The 23765-nt window shown below is 38.6% G+C and overlaps 2 protein-coding genes across 2 annotated transcripts; one reads left to right on the plus strand and one right to left on the minus strand.

Moving 5' to 3' along the window:
• Positions 1–9636: 9636 nt before the first annotated feature.
• Positions 9637–12383, minus strand: LOC125489232. The gene is made up of 2 exons (XM_048624418.1): positions 11643–12383; positions 9637–9813 (listed from the first exon to the last, which is right to left on the minus strand). The coding sequence occupies exons 1-2, from the start codon at positions 12381–12383 to the stop codon at positions 9637–9639; spliced, it is 918 nt and encodes a 305-aa protein (XP_048480375.1).
• A 7678-nt stretch (positions 12384–20061) lies between these two features.
• On the plus strand, positions 20062–23331 carry LOC119694000. The gene is made up of 3 exons (XM_038119304.2): positions 20062–20220; positions 20463–21225; positions 21487–23331. The coding sequence occupies exons 1-3, from the start codon at positions 20201–20203 to the stop codon at positions 21583–21585; spliced, it is 882 nt and encodes a 293-aa protein (XP_037975232.2). The 5' UTR covers positions 20062–20200; the 3' UTR covers positions 21586–23331.
• Positions 23332–23765: the final 434 nt, after the last annotated feature.

The following is a 23765-nucleotide window of genomic DNA, read 5'->3' on the forward strand; positions in this document are numbered from 1 at the left end:
GCTACGTGCGTCAATGCCTCGCCCCTCCCACCCCACCCCCCAGGGTCCATACAGGGGGGGTAAAGAGCCCAATGACGTCAAAACCCAAAGCAACAAGTGCTGGAATGTCTGAGAGCTATTTCAGCAGCTACAACCTAAATTTAGTCCAGATTTTCAGATTACAGCGGCGCTGAAACAATCGATGTGGCGGCCGGGGCATGCTGGGGGATGTATTTTCGTCAGTAGGGCGGAATAATTTCAGGCCAGTTTGAAGGCTATCGCGTATGGAATAGAACAGTTTATTTATAAATAGTTATTTTGTAAACTGACCTTCGTGATTTGTTTCATTTTAATATTATTAATGTGTACCAGTCACTCTTATACGTTAGATTCTACGAGTAAATTATATCTTATCGATTAGTATGGTATTCTGACCGGCTAATCCTTATTAGGGCGCAGGACGGATGGTGGAAAATTTCTGGAATACAAGTGTGAGAAAATTATTATTTTTCTTCTTAGCGTTCCACGCACGCTAAGAAGAAAAATAATAATTTTCTCACACTTATTCCAGAAATTTTCCACCATCCGTCCTGCGCCCTAATAAGGATTAGCCGAAAATTTCTGGAATACAAGTGTGAGAAAATTATTATTTTTCTTCTTAGCGTTCCACGCACGCTAAGAAGAAAAATAATAATTTTCTCACACTTGTATTCCAGAAATTTTCCACCATCCGTCCTGCGGCCTTGCCCCTGACAAACTGCAAAGGACAAACGTTTCATCTGAGTATTGTATAACTTGGAAAGGTCACTTGTTATTTAATGCCTCGTTTTGTAGAGAACCACCCACACTGTTACTGGAATACATACAGTAAGAATATTTATCTGAAACTTAAGCAAAGTAAAGAATCTATCAATTTTGTCAACAATGCTTATCAATTTTAAGTAAATTTCATACATGGTCATCACAATAATCATTATTATTTTAATAATAATTATATATTTAAGATACTGTTTCACAATGACAGAGACAAAACATATGACAGAGATAAATCATATTGACAGAGAGTCACAGCACTTAGCATATATTTTATCATTTTATCCCACAGTAGTGGTACTCTCGACGCGCAATCGATTGTGTCACGCTTGCCTTCGAGTCATTTGGCACTCTGGAACACGATGGTGGCGCCACCTTGCCTACCGTATTTGGTGGTTTTCGGGTGAACTAGTCTAAATTCGGTTACGAACGCAAGTTGGTACTCTTGACCGCCATTTTGACAGTTGTCAATATTGAACATACTGGATATACGCAATCGCTAAGGCAAGAAGAAAAAAGTAACTTTATTACTTGTATTTGTACTTGTGAGTGGCGATTTTGTGTGGTTTTGTGTGGTACTGGTATTTGAGACTAAGGATGCTGTGTTATGGCTTATTTAGCACTACGAATAGCAATTTTGCGCAATGCGCAGCGAAGAGATATCCGGAAGCGCAAAAATCTGCGGCGAATGGTGAGATATTTGGATGAAGCAGTGGAAATGGGACAGGCGGAGTTCGTCGATAATTACCGCCTCACAAAAGAACTTTTTGATGAACTATGTGGAGACATAGAGCCCTTCATGAAGGAAGGGTTTAGGCCTAGTCCACCACGCTGGCCTAGTGCGGGTTGGTGGACCCCAACACAAGCAAGCTTGTGCTGAAAGAGTTTATTTATTTATTTGAAGACCAACAAATGATACACTTGTTACATACATTAAGGCTACATAAATAAAATACAGTACAGGCCTCTGACTAGGATTAAGGACTGCTGCCGAAGCAGCAACCGGGCCCCACGGCTTAACGTGCCGTCCGAAGCACGGAAGCGTCCAGAAAAGAACCACTTGAAATTGGTAACCCATCCAATGGCTGACCGTGGCAGTTGTTGCTTAACCTCAGTGATCAGTTACGATCACTGAAGCCCGCTCGACTACAGACGCTTCGATAGTGTCAACTTGACACTATTCACGACAGTTTTTGTTATTTTTTCCTTTTCATTCATTCTTTCACAAAGTCGTATAGTGCCACAATCTTATCTGTTCCGGTGGTCAAACTGTGTACTAACGAGACGTCATTGTCAAACGTCATTTCATACTCTGTGCGTTATTTGAGTTGTCAATTTGTTATTTAATTTGTTTTCTGATTTTCTGGGTGTAATAATGCCAATAGCGCTGAAAAGTGATGCAAGAAAAGTAATATTAGATATATTGGCTTTTATGCAAGAAGAATAACGTATTCAGGCGCCTTTAATTCCGTTTGAAAAATTGGATGAACGAGTTGCAGCGGTTACAGGTTAGTGTTGCCAAATGTGACGAATAATTTTACCCATATACTCACATGTAATTTTATTAATATTTTCTCGAGAGTCCCGTACCCCAGCAGTGGGGACGGGATGGGTTATGATGAAAGTATATAATCTTTATTTTTCTTTGATTACAGGTGTGAGTGAAGCTGCGAACCTATACCTTAGGCAGTATACCAAGAATAATTTATCGCACCTGCAGTGATTTTAGACGAAATAATGATCATCATCTTCTTCTTCCACTACGAGTATCAAGGGTTGGCTGGAAGAAATTGATTTTTGGCAATTAGCCTTTGTACGGTGGCCTGCGCCTAAAAGTACACAGTCGGAGTTTTTAAAATAGCGATCTCAAGCTCACATGCTGCTCAAGCACATCCACATAAACACCACTGCTACACACATCACGTCCCCGGATTTATAACAGATGTAGCTGGTCCCTTCATAATCAAGGATTGCTATTTTAGGTACATTGTCTGAATTTCTTTTAATTTTATGCTCTTGTTTCTTGTTACTTTAGAAAATGAAAATAATAAAGTGTTCATAAATGAATAAATAATAATTAAGTACTTAATAGTTTCTATTAAGTCTATCTATCTCGTTATTCCCACTACCCACAGATATTACATATATCATTGTAAAATCTAGATTTAATGTCTTAAGTACCTATATCAGAACATAATCAGAACTAATTTTGTTTCTGTTCGCCGTGGACAAATTTTTTATACAACAAAATGTCGTTTGATATATTATATCCTCTTTCATCAAGAATCGACCCTATATTTTTATTTATCTATACTTATGAATGTACCTAATTATAAAAATAGGTAATAGCAGAAATGCATTGTCGTTTAAACCAGAAATAGGCAAAATTTAATCGATGGCATCACTGGCTTCGGTCACAGCGACGTCGCCACCGGAACAGATAAGATTGTGGCACTATACAAAAAGTTTCAAACAATCGTAACCAAATTTTAAGTGAAACCGAATTGTAAACAAGAGTACCAAATCTAAATTGAAATTGGTTCTGACTCGAGCACAATATTAACGCAATATGAATAACCGTCTTGCGTATCAAGAGTAGCAGTAAGGTAGTCATTGGTAGTCAATGGTCCAGACATTGAGAAACAGGCCCTGTATCCGAAGTTTTATCCAGGATATTATTTAATGAACAAGATTCAACGATTACGTACAAAGGAACTAATTAAATGAAACATACGTGGGCGTTACTTAGAAATTACAATAATACTTTCTTTACATTGCTTCTCGGAAAACCTTTTGCTGTAAAAGCAAAACTCACGGCCCGTTTCTAAGTAAAAGTGCCTTTCCGGGAAATAATTACTTGTATGTACAAAAATTTACGTTACAGACTTCTTGTGTTTTACAGCGGGTTGTCTTAATGTCGGTAATGTACCCTAGAGATTCCCTATTCCCGGAAGTTACTTACTTGCTGCTAAAGAATTTTTTAGAAACTCTACATGGAAGATCAAATCAGAAAATTATGGAACTTTTGTGCATTTAAGATGATTGTAAACTGTGACTGCAGCGCTCGGTATGAAATAAGTTTAATTAAATGTTTAAGTCAGCTAATCACAGCGTTGCATTACAAACTTAACCTGTTTTCAGGTGTGATAAATCTCATTTATATGTAACCTTGACTTCCAGTGTGATCATAACCCTCACCGTTTTACGACAATATTTATTTTAGTAATATTCAACAAACTGATTTACCTCCATATGAAAATAGCCTAGAATTTACATAAAACACCTCCGAAGCTGTTTAGTATTCAGCGGCCCTCCGTGTCGTTACTTATTTAAAGGCTTAACCCGAATCACATCTGGGGCTCGACTAAAAATAGAAATTGGAGTTGATTAGGTAAGTACTTGTTTTCTAAGGAGCTGTTGATTGAATCAACCTGATCTAATTTTAGTACCAGTTTTATTATTGTGAATATATTTATAGAAATAGGAACTTAAATTATAGATTGCTAGATATTAAAAATATACGCTTAGTACTTACTGTAATCCATGAAGGGGTAGTAACAGGTGACTCGCAAGGGACCCACACGCTTTTCTCTGTATAGGTAAATAGATATCTGTACTCACGTGACAGCCAACTGCTCATGAGTACAGTGCACTTAGGGTACTCAACTAGAATCTAGATGTGTAGGTTTTCCTACACCGTAGGTACCAGCATAATTGCACAAACTTGAAGTCCCTATTGCTAAAGAATTCATTGCCATTAGGCATGTGCCAGGATATGAACCCACGCGTGTCAAATGAGAGCTGAGATGTTATCTGATAGGCCACCAGGGGCACAGGAGAGACCAGAGTCGCGAGCACAGGATTCGATACTATTTTCGAATCTACACAAACATATGGAGAAAACAAATGCCAATTTTGGAACTAACGAGGAACTAACAAATGACAATGGGCGTTTTGGGACCTATGTCCAATAAAGATGAGACATACATCGTTGGATAGCTCTTTTCAAGTGAGCAAAAAAGTATTATGACGACAAATCCGTATCAGTTGTCCATTTTGAAATATATTCGTCGGAAGGAAGTATTTTTCTATGGCATTGCACTCTCTCTCCTGATGACAGTTAGGGCGTAATACACGTAAACACGTATTATTGAAATTGGAGAAATTACTTTCAACTGGTTTTATTTACTGAGATAATAAACAAATATAATATTATATGACATATGATCATTTTGTTATAAAAATTAAAAATAAATGTGAAAAACTAACAAAACCATTAAAATTACAGAAATAAAATATAAAAACTTTCAAGGTACGATTACTCTGATTGGACAGTAAATCAAGACTAGCGCTTCCGTTATTCATATTCTGCAAAAAAATACCTTTTCAACGACGTATCACTCATTTCTATTGGTGCTGGTCCCAGCTTCCATATATTGGTGCCCATCATCATTTGCCTTACATTTTGACAGTGACATTTGACGATACGCAACGTAAACGGCTCTGAGCCACGAGCACAGGATTCGAAACCTTTTCCATATGTTTGTGTAGATTCTAAAATAGTATCGAATCCTGTTCTCGCGGCTCTGGTCTCTCAATAATCGACTGTTAAATATAAAACTCACTTTATTATAAGTACTTCAAAATTGCTTTCTAAAATCAAGCGTTTCCGTTGAGTCGTAGGAATTTTCTCTATACTAGCATAAGACGGTATAATAGCTTGTTGAAATAGCGCAGCCATTTTAAAACATAAACCCACTCTACGAGCTTTAAAGGCTATTGTTCTTTAGATTGGTATATTCAACTGAATTATTAAATTTAGGGCCTGTTTCAGAATGTCTGGTTAGTGGCTATCTGTGGGATAAAATACATGCTGTCACAGTCTGAAAAATAATGACAGAGAGTGACAGCATGTATTTTATCTGACAGGTAGCCACTAACGAGACATTGTGAAACAGGGCCTTATAATAATAATATTCGGGTGTAGTAAACGTAGGCTCGTATTGCATTTGCGTAATATTGCCTATTTATTTATTTATATATTTAGTTCACTGTTTATTGTACAAGCATTTAAGCATACATAAACATAACAATTATGCTGTTGTCTATGTTACTTTTTAGTAAGTTTTTAGTATAGGGATTGTATTTTTAGATTTTGCATAGAATAACGATTCGAATCACTTCCTACATGACGTTGACTAATAGACACCTTTATGTATTTACAAATAACTATATATGTATCATGTAAACAAAATGATCAGGTCTGGAGTGCACCCTTGGTCGAAAGCAAGTTCATGACCTACATCCAGCCGGCGGCGGGGATCAATATGCACCACTGAGGCCGGGACTGGGGTCACTGTCTACATCGACAAACGAACGAACGAGGATTGTCACGTAATCGGCACGTTTAATACAAAAAGATAAAGCCGTGGTTCGCGCTGCGCTCCGAAACTTCGGAACAACAAATATACAGCGTTAACCACGGCTCTATATCGTTGTATAAAGTGCGTCGATCGTTTGTCAATTTTCGTTCGTTCTTTCGTCGATTTAGAGTAACCCCCCTGTGTTTTGTGTGGAGGTAGGTCATTATGTAACGGTTTGCTTTGGACTTAGGCCTGTCAGCTGGAGAATTTATAATACATAGGTGTAATCACGTTTCGGTTAATGTTAGTGACTTTGTAATAGTATTTATACAATTTAAGCCACACAAAATAGGTTACAAAAATATTAATAGTGCAATTAATTCATTTTTAATTATTATAATTAAAGAAGAATTTAAAAAATATCTAAATTTATAATCTGCAACAAGCTTTGTCATTCTGTATATCAGATCGTTATCATCAACAACAAGCTTTGCCAAAGAAAATTATCAATTGTGATGAGATAAAAAGCTCGGATATTATGAGGTTCCTCCCGTGGTCAAATAATTTTCCAGTTAAACTTGCATCGGTGACAGACTGGACAGGGTTGGAAATTTATTTCTTTCATTGCCAGGGAATTTACTGTTTTTTTTTGGTTTACTGAATCTACTTGCAATGCATGCAATTGAGTATTTCTTTACCTGTTTTCTTGAGTTAGGTCCCAGGGTGCAGGTCGCGAGGCTGACGACCTAGCTCGTGACCTGGATGCCCTAGATGCCGCCAGCAGACAGCTCGGCTTTCTGGTCAGCGATTCCTTCTACTGGAAAATACTTTGGATTCTTTGCAGTCAAGTACTTATGCATTTATAAAGACAGAAATAGGTTATTCTTATTAAGTAATCAATTTGAGAAGCCCATAATTTTGCAGTGTCCTTGCATAAGTTATTACTGTATATGCCTATTTCAGATTTTCTTTACACCTAACAGTGTTTTAGCTAGTTTGTGTGTAATTTTACAACATATACAGGAATTGATTTATATAGCATATAGCCAGTCAGATAGTTGATATGACAGAGTAATTAAACTGTAGAGAAAAACTAATAAAAGCCAGAATAGTTATAGCAGTTCAAAGTAGGCAGTAAAAATTGCAAACAAATGCACTTTTCTCTTCAAATTCTTGGCACACTGTTAAAAAATTTACAAAACTGAACACATCCAGCCAGTTACAATACTCTCCAAATCCGCAAATGAATATAAAGTTTTCCACTAGATAGCACCGTCAATTCAACACTTGAGCTTCAACTTCAACTCTTATCACGCACGTATTAGGAGTTACAAAAAGTATTACGCCTAGTAAGGCTCTCTACATTACGATGTCCCGCCACGGGCACTGGGCCAAGCCAAAGGGAATCTTTTATAACACTTTGTGTTAAAATAACTTTACCATACACAGACGCGGGCGGCCATCGCTGTCTCTTTACGTCCGAAACTTAACTGGGTACGCGAAATATTTTTGGCCGAAGTGAAGTTTATATTATCTTTTTAGTTAGCGGTCTCTTTTGTCCGCTGGCTGCTGGAATAATGGAAAAATTAATTCGATTTTCTTTTCCTAGTTTCACTCGCTCAGTATGCTAATAGATTTTACTGGTGGAATTTGCAGTATTCTGTCGCGGATGCTGTTCACGCGCAGTAACGTGCCGGTTCATATATAGTGAATAGCAAAAAAGTAACTTACACTTTTCACTTATTACACGATATATTATATTGATACAAATTCCAACATACATAAAAAGTGGTGTTGGAGACATCCTATCGTAACTGACTGACGTGTTTTACCTCTGACCTTACAAGTATATACGCAAACATTATTACATGCTGGCCATCAACTTAAAATGCAAGTTCGTGATCTTTACCTCTAAATAATAAAAAAATACAGATCGCAAATGAACTACGTGAGCAGACAAAAGCAACGTATAGAAAAGGATTAATAACTTGAGCGGATATCTTCCTAACAATTCCTAAGCTACGTTCAAACACGGTTCCAACTGACTCCCTCCGTTCATTCAGTCCCTTTCATTTGTTTCTGACAAAGCGCCGTTCGTGATTGAAGAAGACTCCTCGTGAATACGATATTCAGTATCTCCATTAACCTTTTTCTTCTTCTTGATATCATATAATATATTCCCCCGGTGGGGTAGAGGGCAGACACAACAGTTTTCCTTCCCAGTCTGTTGACAGCAGCCAGATTTGCATCCATTAACTCTCTACAGGGTAGAAATTTGTCACTGAACGAGACGAAGCTAGGGTCGCAGCTATAACGTAAATGAACATTATTATGTGTTATGTTCACATGCTCTTACAATAACAAACAACAACAACAACAATGTCAAGGTATTGGGTTTTATTTTTATTTCCTCTTCCTTTATGTGAAAGCGCATGACTATATGTGATAAGTGTATTTGTTAGATAATCCGAGCGTTTCACTTCATGGTTTTGGATAAGTGTACTGGAACTCACATTAACCTGTGTACCATGTCTAAAATGTCTTGAAGAATACACACATGAACACAAATAAATATTTGTAAATAATAAATTATTCGTAATTGTAATTTTTGTCCATGTTTTTGTGTACAAATAAAGAATATCTATTCTATTCTATTCGGAAAATTCAAACAGCAAATGTAAACAACTTATTTATAAAACGCAATACCATTTTATAAATAAACCCTGTTTTCAATATCAAGGGAAAACTCGTTTCCACTACGCCGTTAGCAAACTAAAATTAAACCTCAAAGACCACAACCATCATATGCATACAATAGTATACAGGGTGGTGGAAGCGTAGGTGGGGCGGGGTGGTGATGCGCAGGGATAGATGCATCCTGTACATAGCATATTATCCAGTGTATATTGTGATCCTAGCTGGATTCTATTTTCAGCGTCAGCTATTCCAGATATTGGATTTCACGTGGGCGCTGCGTCGGTTCTGTTCGCTTCTGAACATTTCCCTGAATTCATGAATGAACGGTTGATGCAATGGGTTACAATACTACTTGTGATTTTACCGAGTCGATGACCAAAACAAGAGCTACACTAGAGTTTGTTACCGTGATGAAAGGATTGGCTAGTTATATTTGCGTCAATCGCTGACTGTCCAAGGATCAGGTTATACGTCACTCGAGGAGGTTTCTTTCGTGCACCCTAGTGTATTGACGATCCCGGCTTCGATTAGTGGCAAAGGTTTGCAAATACAGGTATTTGTTGACATATTCATGATAAAAGGTATGCAAAATATAAACCTACGTACGAAAGAACGTGAAGTGCGATCGGACTTGCGCACAAAGGTTCCGTTAAGTTCCGTACCATTGTTTATAAATAGTACCAAATTCAAATTTTTTTTTCAAATTCAAAATTCAAAATTCAAATTTTTTGAGATTTTGCAACTGTACTTCAGTGCCTCAAAGACTAATAAGTCAGAGCTGTAGTCAAATTTCAATCGGGATGCACTGGCGGACAGCGCGGCGCCGCGGGGGCGTCGACCCCGTGTTTGTGACTTCCGTGTCGACCTGACGATGCATTCGGCAGCCGGGGGGGCGGCGAGGGGGCAGGGGGACCGGGGTGCACTTCTTAAAGGGAAGCTCTTGAGGAATCAGTTGGAGCAACTGTCGGGCAGAGGTAGAAACATCGGTTGGTATTGTTGCGACTTCAGCTATTGCAACACCCACATTGCTGCTCCATTTATTGCTGTAGGTATACTGTAGCAATTGCCAACTTTTTTTTAAAAGGTTTTAAGTTGTCATTTGCTACATTATACATGAGCTAGGCAGGCTGAGCTGAGTATCAGGGGTGTTGTACAAAGGATCCACTCGAGAGAGCCACGTACATGAACTCCGCCTTCTCATAGAATAAAATATAAATATGGTGTAGTGCTTCTTCTTAGCATGTCAGTGACACAAAAGCAACTTAAATTTTACGGGTGCGTATTGCGACGTATAAAAACGAAATGTATAATTTCACATTAATAACGTTCACAACATATAATGAACGTTACGTATAACAACAAAATCTATATTTTCATAAGGTATAAAATTCAATTGGTATAACGTACATTTGATATAATATCAAAATATATAATACTTACGAGGACTAATATCAATTCGTATAACATACATTACGTATATCGTTTAAAATATATACTATCATTTAGTATAAAGTTCATAAAACATACTAACATATAACATAATCTGTGTTTAACCTGTATTAACCCATAATCTGTGTTAACCCAACACCGTCAAACCCCCTAGCACCAAAACCTAAAGATAGGTGCGACGACGAGCAAAGCGAGGAGGAGCGTGTTAGGTGCACATGGTCGTCGAAACCAAAGCGGAGCGCAGCGAAGCGGAGCGGAGCGTCTCTCCTCTTAGCCCCAATAATAATAATGCTGTGAAAGCCCCTAGTACCAAAACCTAAAGATAGGTGCGACGACGAGCAAAGCGAGGAGCAGCGTGTTAGGTGCACATGGTCGTCGAAACCAAAGCGGAGCGCAGCGAAGCGGAGCGGAGCGTCTCTCTTCTTAGCCCCAATAATAATAATGCTGTGAAAGCCCCTAGTACCAAAACCTAAAGATAGGTGCGACGACGAGCAAAGCGAGGAGGAGCGTGTTAGGTGCACATGTTCGTCGAAACCAAAGCGGAGCGCAGCGAAGCGGAGCGGAGCGTTCCCCCCACATAACGTCAATAATAATTAAAAAAAACTATACGACAATCTATTATACTTTTTGAGCATTATACATTATGATAATTATATCCGTGGTAGAATATATGTTATAAACGTTATATATTATGAATATTATGCATTTTTATCGTTATATCAATTGAAATTATACTTTTTGAACGTTATTCTTTACGAAATTATGTATTTAGTAATTATGCCTTTCGTTTGTTATGCACAGTGATCGTTATACTTAATAAATTTATATCATATGGGCGTATATCTTGTGAATGTTATACCATTCGTTTTTATACCTCGTATTACTTACCCAAATTTTACGCATCAGAGAATCACCAGCATCGTGGTTCTTACTATTTCCGTCATGTGTTAGAAGGTAGTCGGTTCAAAGACTTCCAGCTATCATTGTCATTTGCAGTGTAGATTATTTTTGTTCAAAAGTCTTGCTATGAAAACCAGCGCTGTGGCCTTACTGTCCACAGCATATGCTGAGCTGGTGCCGTTTTATAATAATAATAATAATAATATATCTTTATTTCAGGTGTAAAAAGCCCATATCATATCTTAATTACATTTACATTTATAAAATTAAAATTAAAAGATACAAAAGTAAATATCATTAAAGTTTAAGTTTAAAGACAATATTAATATATATGTATATAATAAGATTTCACTTTGGATAATGTTCATGTCATTTAACGTTCCCACCACGATGCACAGCTAGCCAGTGCCTTAAAAATGGACCATTCAAGTCGTCACTCACCACTTGCAGTATGGTATTGCTGGAGGAGCGCACTCGGTCCCAGAAGCCCGCAACACGTGACCTCATTATTGCAAAAAAGTCAGGGACCCCAGCCTCCGCAAACATGCCTGACGCACTGCAGAAACGAGGATGCTTTAGAAGTATACGGAATGCATCGTTGTACTGAACCCTAAGAGTCGAGTATGCGCGTTTCGTGTAGTTTAGCCAGAGCTGACAAGTATAAAAGCTCTGGCAGTACGCTCTAAACAGAGTTACTTTTACTTGCTCAGTACAACGAGCAAACCGCCTCGCGAGCATGTTGCAGCGGACGGCCAGGGCCCTGCGCTCCCTCTCCAGGTCTGCATCATCACGTAGATCTGACGTGAGCACGTGTCCCAGGTATCTGAAAGTCTCCACAACCCGAACTGGCGCCCCCCTTAAAAAGAGTGGAAGTACTCTCTCAGGACCCTTCCCCGATCTGAATACCATCATCTCCGTTTTCTTCTCGTTATACTTAAGACCATGCGCTTCAGCATAACGAGCACATGTGTCCAAAAGCCTACGAAGACCCTCAATTGAGGGGCTGAGGAGCACCATATCATCAGCATAACTCAGGTTGTTTATGTAAACATCACCTATGTGGCAGCCAATTCTGGTGCTCCTCAGCTCCACAATCAAGTCATTCACATAAAGGTTGAACAGATCGGGAGAAGTAAGTCCACCCTGACGCACACCACATTCTAGCCTATACTCGCTAGACATGGTGTCGCCCCATCTAATGTGATTCGTTTGGTTTCCGTACCAGTATCTCAACAGATCCACCACCTGACTGTTGACATTTGCCTCGTAAAGTTTTCTCCATAGTAAATTGTAATTTACTAAGTCGAAAGCCCGGCTTAAGTCCAGAAAACATGCGTAAACGGTTGTTTCACGCTCCGTATAGTATTTTACTGTATGTTTTAATGCCAGGATGGCAGAATCCGTTGAGAGACCGGGACGGAAACCAAACTGAGAATCATCTATTCTTAACTGGCCCACCAGCTCAGGCTGCAGAAGCCGTTCCAGCACCTTGCCGAGGATAGTACCCAGTGATATCGGCCTGTAGTTACTGATACTTGAAAGGTCTCCAGTTTTATTTTTAGTTTTGACACTCTGGACCCTTTGTTTGTTTGTTCTAAATAAAATATGTATTATTGTCTTTATTTTCTTGTTGTTTCTTTTTCTGTATTTATTTGTCTGTCTCAGTGTGTCAAATAAATGTTTCTTTCTTTCTTTAAATAAGCTTGCCCTTAACACGTTAGTTTTGGAACTCAATTCTGCAGCGGGATATGAAATATTGAATTTTCAGTCGAGAACTCCCAAGTTGCCACCGATATTTATGTAACTTCTGTCTCGTTAAACTTATTTATTAAACATTTTCATATTTGTAGTATTTCTATTAACGACTAACATAAACACTGTCGAAAAGTGGGTGCAGCAATGCACCTCTGCCTACCCCGCAAGAGAGTACATTAGTACAAGGTGTAAGTGTTTATTTTATTAATATTCTATTAACGAAATTTATGTACTGAAATATCTACCATTTGACATGAATTCGCTGCTATCTATTCCTATACACATACTTATAATAAATTAGTTAGCTACCTACAAAGACCTAAATAAGTACATCATATTTTTAGATATAGTGCTTGATTACTACGAAATATCATATTGATAACATTGTAATGATAGTTGGATATTAATGGTGTCAGATGAAGGGTTTGATAAAAAATATGTTTAATCTATATTGCAGTAGATATAAGTACCGTAGATTACAAACAAACTAAGGTTCTGCAGCGGAAAAGCTGTTTCTGCCAATACGGTGGATTTTATACATAACAGTACATATTTATTTACTATATACCGTTGTCAATTATTTGTTAGCATAATCAATTATCATAGTTATATGCTTGTACATAACTAGCAAGTAGATACTTAAATTTTATATTAAATCATTCGCAATTTTATTATACCTAAGTAAAATTAAATAAAAGGTCACGTGTATTGTTCAATTTAGTTTAAGCAATAATTACAGGGCATTTACATGGTTTCAGCAATTTACATAGACTTAATACTGGAGTGGGTTGAGTTTCCCGAGTTTGTAAAGTTTCAGTTTCTTCAAGTTTTGAAACTGAAAACAACTAGCAATGCTCTAGTTTCTTTTAAAAGAGGATGGGCAAAGATATATGGGAGCTGGGACCACCCTCCAATAGCAATAAGACTAACATCGTTGGATAGGTCTTGTCAATAGGAATAACTTTTGCTTTGACAGCTTTGTTGTCACAGTTGTCCGTTCAGAGATATATGACTTATAAGTTCCGATACTCGTCAGTTCATCTTACTGCTATTGGAGGATGGACCACTCTCCAATAGCAGTAAGACTAATGTCGTTGGATAGGTCTTGTTAATAGGAATAACTTTTGCTATGACAGTTTTGTTGTCACAGTTGTCCGTTCAGAGATATTTGACTTATCAGTTCCGATACTCGTCAGTTCATCTTACTGCTATTGGAGGCTGGACCACCCTCCAATAGCAGTAAGACTAATGTCGTTGGATAGGTCTTGTTAATAGGAATAACTTTTGCTATGACAGTTTTGTTGTCACAGTTGTCCGTTCAGAGATATTTGACTTATAAGTTCCGATACTCGTCAGTTCATCTTACTGCTATTGGAGGCTGGACCACCCTCCAATAGCATTAAGACTAACATCGTTGGATAGGTCTTGTCAATAGGAATAACTTTTGCTATGACAGCTTTGTTGTCACAGTTGTCCGTTCAGAGATATTTGACTTATAAGTTCCGATACTCGTCAGTTCATCTTACTGCTATTGGAGGCTGGACCACCCTCCAATAGCATTAAGACTAACATCGTTGGATAGGTCTTGTCAATAGGAATAACCTTGCTTTGACAGCTTTGTTGTCACAGTTGTCCGTTCAGAGATATTTGACTTATAAGTTCCGATAGGGAGTTAATTAAATATTTTCTTGGGAAATAATACACGGTGATTATTTAATTATTTATTATTATAATTACACTCTCTACACTATCAGACGACGTAACAGAAGTTACGGGCAGAATACACCTCCACCGCTGCGGTTTTTGTTTTTTATCGTCAGTTATTGTCATCCAATATGCCCAGATCTCGTCTGATAGTGTAGATAGTGTAATTATAATAATAAATAATTAAATAATCACCGTGTATTATTTCCCAAGAAAATATTTAATTAACCCCCTATCGGAACTTATATGTCATATATCTCTGAACGGACAACTGTGACAACAAAGCTGTCAAAGCAAAAGTTATTCCTATTGACAAGACCTATCCAACGACGTTAGTCTTACTGCTATTGGAGGGTGGTCCATCCTCCAATAGCAGTAAGATAAACTGACGAGTATCGGAACTTATAAGTCAAATATCTCTGAACGGACAACTGTGACAACAAAGCTGTAATAGCAAAAGTTATTCCTATTGACCAGACCTATCCAACGATGTTAGTCTTAATGCTATTGGAGGGTGGTCCAGCCTCCAATAGCAGTAAGATGAACTGACGAGTATCGGAACTTATAAGTCAAATATCTCTGAACGGACAACTGTGACAACAAAGCTGTCATAGCAAAAGTTATTCCTATTGACAAGACCTATCCAACGATGTTAGTCTTAATGCTATTGGAGGGTGGTCCAGCCTCCAATAGCAGTAAGATGAACTGACGAGTATCGGAACGTATAAGTCAAATATCTCTGAACGGACAACTGTGACAACAAAGCTGTCATAGCAAAAGTTATTCCTATTGACAAGACCTATCCAACGATGTTAGTCTTAATGCTATTGGAGGGTGGTCCCAATGTGCCCATTGTCATTTGTGGCAATAGGTGGTTAAACTTTAAAAAAAGTTGTGCAAGCAAAGTGAGCAGTTTTTATTCTGAGTGCCAGTTATGTTTTTTACTATGTATTTGTTAACATTATTTCAATTTGTCTTATGCTCGCCATCCTCTCCCCACTTACATAGGGACTTATTTAACACCGGTGATAAGGGGTTTATTATTAAAGCGGTTTGAGTTCTAATCGTGTGTCTAATTATCTTGTCGGTAGAAGTAGATTTTAAAAAACAAATTAACTTTATTGAATATGGAAATAAGGTCACTAATCAGAGAACTGATTAGTGACCTTATTTCCATATTCAATATTATGAGAAACATCCTTATATTTATTGTGATTATTGCATGGCAGAACTGCAAACTACAATCATTCCAGCAAATAGTCCAGGTACTGAATAAACTTTATTTTCTTTTTTCTTTATTCTTAGCGATTTGGCAACAACAGTAAAGTCGTAGTACATTGCTGCTCAACAGCTGAGTGTCAAACATAAACAGCTTTCTAGCGCAGCTATGTCATACGAATTCAGAATCGATGTGGAATGGTTGAAATTACTTGAGCCAAGAGTCCCAGACACAAACACACACGGTCTCTGAGGAAATTCACATAGAGTTACTCTCTTGCAGTAAGTACTGCAACGGTAGCACTGGTAGTAACTGGTAACAACGGAAGTACTACAATAGGTAGCTTGGTAGTGATGTCGATTCTGAAAGCCCAAATTCTAATTTTAGAGCTGTCAATAACTTTGTTTAAAATTTGTATTTTGAGTCTTTTCGTAAGGCGGTGTTCAAACGAAACTGACTGTAAGCCGCCGAAGGTAATAATGTATGTAATAGCTTAATATTGTATTGTCGGTTATATGTGAACGAAAACTTATGGAAATACAATAAACTATGTAACGTTCGCTCATTTTCCGCTGCACCAGGCGCCAAATCACGCCAAGGAGATTAAATATATGCGGCTTTCACCCCTTGGGTAACAATGTACTTGCCTCTTTGGTAACAATGTGTAACTGTCTATAATAATCTTTAATGCATTTATCTAGCAATCGTCAAACTACATAGTATTATTCATCGTAGCTTAGAGTAATCTATGTGATGATTACTAAATAAATGCACTAAACAGGTATATAGACATGTGTTGTGTAGCCCTGGGGACCAACGTAAAAACATATTAAAATAATTCGAAGTGATATAAGCGAGAAAATGCTAGCTACTGCTGGCTGAAGTCATGCTACTTATTAGATATTTCCGGAACATTCTAATGCAAAATTGCTGGTGCACAGAAATAGCTGTTGAAGAAATATTTCTATCCGGGAATTTTTCCTACGATTTTATGAAGACTCGTGTACTTCGTCCTCGTGTAAGGATTATTTTATGTCTCATGAACTTTAAGATATACTTATTTATAATGTATAAAAGGACCACAAAAAACAGGATGAAATAAATAACAAATTATTTCTTCGTAAAGCCATCAAAGAAAATATAAATAGGGAGCTAAACGCTTTCACATCAGTAGCAAACCGCGAGGTGGAAAATTAACCGCCGGCAAAAAATCGCTTTAACAAACAAAGTGCGTTGGAAAAATTCCATCTTGTTACTTACTATTCAGCGCGGGGGCGGCAAAAGAAGAGGCGGGGACAAGTATTTTTCATAGAATCTTTCATTAACTAATGAAAAAGTCAAGGTCATCTTCCTTTAAGCTGACAATCTCCCTTTGACATTTATCAGCCGGTGATTTTTGTTGTTTGCGCAAAGCTCTAAATGGTGAATAAAAATTGCTCTCTCTTTTTATTTACCAGCTAGACAGTTTGTGTGTCTCTTGAGAACATTTAGCCTTTCAAAGTAGGTACTTAGCAGAAATAAGTAAAAATATTATTTTGTACACTTTAAAGTCTAAAATTGGTTCTACTCTTGTTCTAATCAGAACTAAAATGATATCCTAATCAGCCTTTAAAACCTCGAAAAATTATAGGTCCCCATAGTTCGCTCATGACCTTTGCCGCGAGATAATAACAATAATCCAAAGGCCCTGAAATGGATACGAGACACAAGTAAATGTGTCTCCCCGAGTACAGGACCCAAGGACGAGACTCCAAGAGTCAAGGCTCGTGATGACGTCAGCCGCCCGTGACGTCAGCTGGCGAGCAGCCAATAGGAAGCCGCCAATAGACGTGCCCGCGGTATCGCGTCGTGGCATTCTTTTTTCAAACGTGGTTCTGTTTTTAATTCGCCCGGGCATTGAGTGGCCTGAGTCAAGAGTTATTGTAGTGCCAGCCAAGGCAAGTTCTGTGTATTTTTCTTTTGTCGGACGAAGCTTTTTAAGCTGTTGAAAAAGCTTTGAATGGTGGGTTTTTGTTGAGGGGTACATTTAACTTCCTTTCTAGGGTAGCAGTCGTGAACATTGCATTATATTTAGGAAACCGAGAGAAATATACTATATCTATTATTTGACATAACTTGGTATGGTTCTGCTAAGTACTGATCTATTAAATAATTCAAACATAGTACTTATGAACACGTAACTTTGTTACAGTAACCGTAAACCTTGTAATTTATTGTCATTACCACCCATTTAACATTGACGTCATCGGAGGTCATAACACCCACAACACAGCAGCTCCGTGTAAGTGTTAACCATAAATAATTAAATTCGATGAAAATATTATTATTGTAATCGTGCTTTCACGTTTTCGTAGAAGTTATTGCTACGATATTCGTAGCCGTAGCAGACGGCTACGTAACTCGTAGCAAAGTGCTACGAATATTCGTAGCACATGATTTGCTTGCAGTCGATAGAGATAATAGTAATAAAATTAACAAGTACAAAAGGGGGTTTTATCACTTGAACCAATATCTGACAGACAACCTTTGGATGGATGGACTAAGAGATTTTGCAGCATTTAATGTATTATAATGTACTTAATTTAAAAAAAAAACTTAATAAGAAACAGAACTTTCATAAGATGTTTACGTGTTTGTAAGTGGTTCATCAATATTGTTTGAGTAAAGAGAAAAAATCCAACTCCAAAGTTTAACTTTAAAGGCTTCTCTACATTTCTTTTTCATTCAAGATGTAACAAATTTTATACAAACTACAAAGAAAAGTTAAAGCTTTGTAAAATTTATTTGGTTTCGTCTGCAAACTTTATAATTGATTCATTTTAATACATCAATTTTGAAATGTACCACATATTATTACGTTTAAGGAAAACATCGTGAGGAAACCAGCACATCTACATTCTAGATAAGTACCATAAAAAACAAAGGCGATTCAGCTCGAGACCTACTATGGAAGCCATGTAACCAATAATACATTATTATTACTTTTAGTGCCAATTTCTCCATTGTCGGTTATCTAAGCGACAGGGATTGATTTATAAATTAAACGTCATCTCCATATAAAATTCATGACAGATGTGTCAAAAATTTACCATTACTCCCTGGTTATGCTGCTCTAACCGAGAATGAAGAAATTGGCACTTAAGGTGTCAGATTGTTAAGTTGGTTAAATAAATACCTTTTTCATTTTCATTACAGTCGTGAGCATATGTATGCAAATGGAATGTTCATACGATTATATTTGACTGTGCTGAACATCTGTTTTACTTTATGTATTGCTAGTTAAGGTTTGTTATGAGGAAGACCTGGGAAGACCGTAAAAGTTTTGGATTTCAATTTGGAACAAAAAACTACCACCTACACAGTTTATGTCACCATTGTGCCAGCTTTTGCCAGGCCCTGGAAATATAATGCGTCTGACATAATAAACCCCTTTATATTTACTTCAATACCACCGAAAACTCAACTCTATGTCGTTTCCATTAAGAACGGTTAAATGAAATAGTGAATTCGTGTATCCCGATTCAAGTTTGCATGGCAGACTCTATTACTTGTGAGATAAGAATGGGATTCGAGTGCAGTGCGGAAATATTACTCTGTTCAAATCTACGTGGGTTGGATTCATTCAAGAATATGTGAGATATGTCCGTAGTTAACTTACGTACATATTGTACTTATACGTTGACACTCGCCAAAAGTATGAAGATTTACTATAGTTTTTACCTATTATGGGCTTGTTATTATGGTATAGCCTATGATATATACAATTATTTTTTCATTTACTAATTTAAAAATTGATGATGGCACACCACCTGTGACGTTTAATTTACAGTCCTCCAACCTATAGGTACTAATAATGACTGTACAACTGCTAGGCATTACACAATTATGAAGAGTAGTGTTTTTAAATTTAATCGAAGTATTTGTTAGAGTACATAATACAAGAAGCTCCTAATTAAATAAAACAACAAACGCAACCAACAAAGCCATTCCAATCAATCGGACGGCGCAGAAAAAAGCGCGCAATTCTAAACAACTGATTCTTTCGTCGAATTCTATTTATGACAAAGAGGCGCCGCCGTCCGCCTGTCCGCGGCGCTTCAGCGCTTCAGCCGTGCAGCAGATGAATAATCTGTAGCGATCGATAGTCGAGTATCTCCAGTGGGCGGGCGGCGCGGGGCGCGGGGGCGGGCGCGGGGGGGTTCATTGAGAACGTGTAGGCGGCGCGTGGGCGGCCGGGTATAAAAGCCTCCGCACCCCTTCCAGCCCACACAGTTCTCTACTGCTCGCTCCATGAGCAACAACCAGTGAAGTGAAGTGAATCATGCAGACACCGAGCCTCAGGTGGGTGGATTTACGCTTACAGTGCCTCGGATTGTTGCGAAAATGTCGAAATTAACAGTAGAAATCGCGGAAAAAATATAGGAATTTTCCTGTTTCGAAAGTCGTGCTCGTAACCTTTGACCTTTATGAAAAATTGTGTACCAACAGAAACAACTAGAATAGATAATCCTCATCCTTTCAGACAACCTTTCCGTCTTATCTGCCTTTAACCTATCATTAATAGTGCAATATTTTGTTAACAGTGTGATGTGGGCGTTTGTGGTGGGGTGCCTGGCGGTGGCGGAGGCCTACCCCGGCGCCTGGCCGGCCTACGCGCCGCGCGACTACCCCGACGACGACTACTACTACGCGCCCGCGCCCGCGCCCAAGGTGCACTACTACTACGGAGGCGCCGCGCCGCGCCACAGCGCTCCCGAGGTGTACGGCCGCGTGCCCTACCCCTTCTACTATGACTCCTTCGGCCACTACGCCAACGAGGACCCCGTGAGACAGGAGGAGCGCCTCGCCTCGCTGCCCGTGGGGCAGGAGACCTGGTTCGAGAGCGAGACCGAGCCCAGCTGGAGGAACAACGAGATGGATGACGTCAACGCCGCCTTCCTCGATAACCTCATCCTCACCCAAATGGCCCAGGACGCACAGCGGCGCCGCGAGAACGCGCGTACAGCGCAAGCGGCCAATGACTACGAGGAACCACCCAGGAATGCCGAGGACGAAGATGTGAGGGAGCTGAAAGCTCTGGCCGGCAAGCCGTTCTACCACGAGCCTAAGACCGCGCCGCGGTTCGACGATGACGACTACCCCATGGACGACGGGTTCATCAACTGGAACGGCAACAAGCGCAGCGCGACGGCGGCGCCGCCCGCCAGCACGGCGCGGCCGCGGCTGGGCCAGGACGAGGTGGCGGTCCCGCGTCCCGCGCCCGCACACCGCGACCACCACAAGAAGGACTCCGTCTACGACAAGATCAGCCAACTCCTCGAATCCGAAGCGAAAACACACCCACAAGTAAGTCGCCCCACCCGTCACACTCATTTTCTTTAATCACTGTTCCTGAAGAAACGTTTTCCCCCATCGAAACTCTTGTGGCTAAAAATAGCTCGACCGGGCCGGGGGGTGGCGCGCGGCGGGTCAGTGGGGGGGGAGACGGCGCTCCAATTTATCAAATGCCTTCGTCACTGCAGGTGGGACGGGGCGGCGATTGTACATGACGATTGTATATCTACGATTACAGATGGAGGTCTGTAATGTTGTTTGTTTTGTTGACAGAAGGAGACGAAGGCGCGCAGGATCGACAAGCGGTTCGTGGCGACGGACGGCGGGCTGGTGGCCGAGCTGCGCGGCCTCAAGCACCGCATCCGGACCTAGGCACCCCCCCCACCCGCTCACTCCACACTCAAGAGACTGAATCTTAATATAGACAATGTAAATAAAAAATACGAGGGCTGAGATCGTCCAATCGATCAGGCAAGCTGGGCAAACTAAAAGAAAACCCAAAAAAAAGTTACAATTCTAAAGAATGAATACCGCGATGCCCGCTGTAAAATATAATTAGAAAACTTGTCTCCTAATCATTTTAGAGATCGGTTTATCTTCTCTTTCCGAACTTTACTTCGTTATTTTAGGTGATAGGTAATTGTAAGCACATACGGGTATACATGATCGTACAAAGTGTGACTATAATCGTTAAAAGGAAGCTTGTTTGTTGAGAGTTTTTGCATGAAATTATTTTATAGGAAGAAGAAATGTTGTACCCTTCGGTCGGCAGCTAAAATGAATGCACATGTTTTAAAAAACGTGCGACTTGTAAATATTTGTACTGATTATGTCTAAGTCTTTCTTTAGTTAGATAGTTACGTGTCTATTAAAATATATATGTACTTCTGTTTAGGCGCAAGCTATTGAGAAGTTAACTGATGTCTAGCTGTGAAAAAAAGAGAAAATACATTTTCTAATCTCTTTTTTGTAAATTTGGCCTAAATAATTTGAAACGAAGGCGCTGAGTATTGTTTAAAACTTTAGCTCTCTGGTTCTGCGGACAATAGTCTCATTTTGCGAAGCAACACGGGAGGGAGTCGCACTTCTCAAATGAATTTGATGATTCTCTCGAAGGGCGGAGGATTCGGTGATATTGTAGCTTTACAGCTTTAAAATGTACTTTTTATATACTTCAGAAGGTCTGTAAGACTTTATATAGAGATGAAAACTTTCGTAGTTCTTTCTAAGAAAATTTTTATTCCCTCCAAAACGTCTCGGTCCCAGATTACAACACTAATCCCTGAAGGACACAAGACTTTTTCTATTCTTTTTTCTATATAAATATAAGATCCCATCAAACTTTGTATAAAACTTCATCCGAACTATCACGTATAAAATACATATCTGTTTCAAGTAATGTCATTATCCCATTGGGTTTAAAATTCTTACGTATTTATTCAAAATTATACCTAATGAAAAAGTAGCCTAATAAATGTGACCTGTAAAGTATTATTAGATAAAGCAATTATTAAAATTACTATTAAAATAATTACTGTCGTCAAAACAGTAATGTATTCGTTCGTTTTAAGCCAAATTTTGTATGATTAAATTTTTCCATAAGTATACCTACCTATTTGAAATAATATTAGTACCTACCTACTTACCTACTACGAACTTGATGCAATTATCCAGTCCATGCTGTAGTAACAATACCATGTATGGTGTAATACAAAAAAATATAGAAAGCATTATTGTAAATCTTTATATTTATAACGACAGGCCGAGACAGGCAAGATGAGTTGGACAAGTAACTCGACTCTCTGTTCAAATAAAATGGCAGATAATAATTATGATATACTTATAATAGAATGGATGCTCTTACCTTGCTGTGCTTGTAATATACCTATTAGATATACAATAATACAAACTGAAAATAGCCTAAACTATATTTTATATAGAAATGTCTAGTAACGTTCCTGTATTTTAATATTAGAAGTTTATTTTTCAACTACAGTGAAATATAACAATGTACTTTAGATAGAACTTTTGTTGAAAGATAATATACGAATACATAGAGCTATTAAATACGACAAACTTGCGTGAAAAGATGAAATATTAAAGAATACTTTCAATGTATTTTGTTGTTTTTTTCCTTTATACAGACTAGTTCTACAATACAATATACTTTATTACCACCAAAAAATAAGTAGGTACACATTCACATACCAAACTTAAAAATAAGATAGGCCAAAAGTCGGTCTTAATGGTTAATGGCAAAAGTGGTAAAAGCCGAAAGGAAGTGACTAAAGGTAAGCGTCCCCCTATCGGTATCGTACGTATCGCATCAAACGGATTGTCGCCGGTTTCGGGAAAGCCGAGGAAAGTAGACGACGCACTTTTGAGACGAAACGTTTAATAAGATACAAAGAATACGTACGCACTCACTCACTCACGCATGCACTCACTATGTCCGTTGCGTACGAAGCTGAAAGGTGGATGGTTACCTTAATGAGGTTAATCTAAACAACTATTGCTGTATGACTTTTAAATATTCATAAAAAAACGCTATT

This window comes from Plutella xylostella, chromosome 12, assembly GCF_932276165.1.
Source record: "Plutella xylostella chromosome 12, ilPluXylo3.1, whole genome shotgun sequence".
Classification (NCBI taxonomy): domain Eukaryota; kingdom Metazoa; phylum Arthropoda; class Insecta; order Lepidoptera; family Plutellidae; genus Plutella; species Plutella xylostella.

Coding starts and splice junctions, on each gene's coding strand:
- LOC125489232 (XM_048624418.1), bottom strand. CDS start 12,383: ATGTCTAGCGAGTATAGGCTAGAATGTGGTGTGCGTCAGGGTGGACTT. Junction 9,814..11,642: donor GCAATACCATACTGCAAGTG/GTGAGTGACGAC, acceptor TCTGCCCGACAG/TTGCTCCAACTGATTCCTCA.
- LOC119694000 (XM_038119304.2), top strand. CDS start 20,201: ATGCAGACACCGAGCCTCAG. Junction 20,221..20,462: donor ATGCAGACACCGAGCCTCAG/GTGGGTGGATTT, acceptor TTTTGTTAACAG/TGTGATGTGGGCGTTTGTGG. Junction 21,226..21,486: donor AAGCGAAAACACACCCACAA/GTAAGTCGCCCC, acceptor TTTTGTTGACAG/AAGGAGACGAAGGCGCGCAG.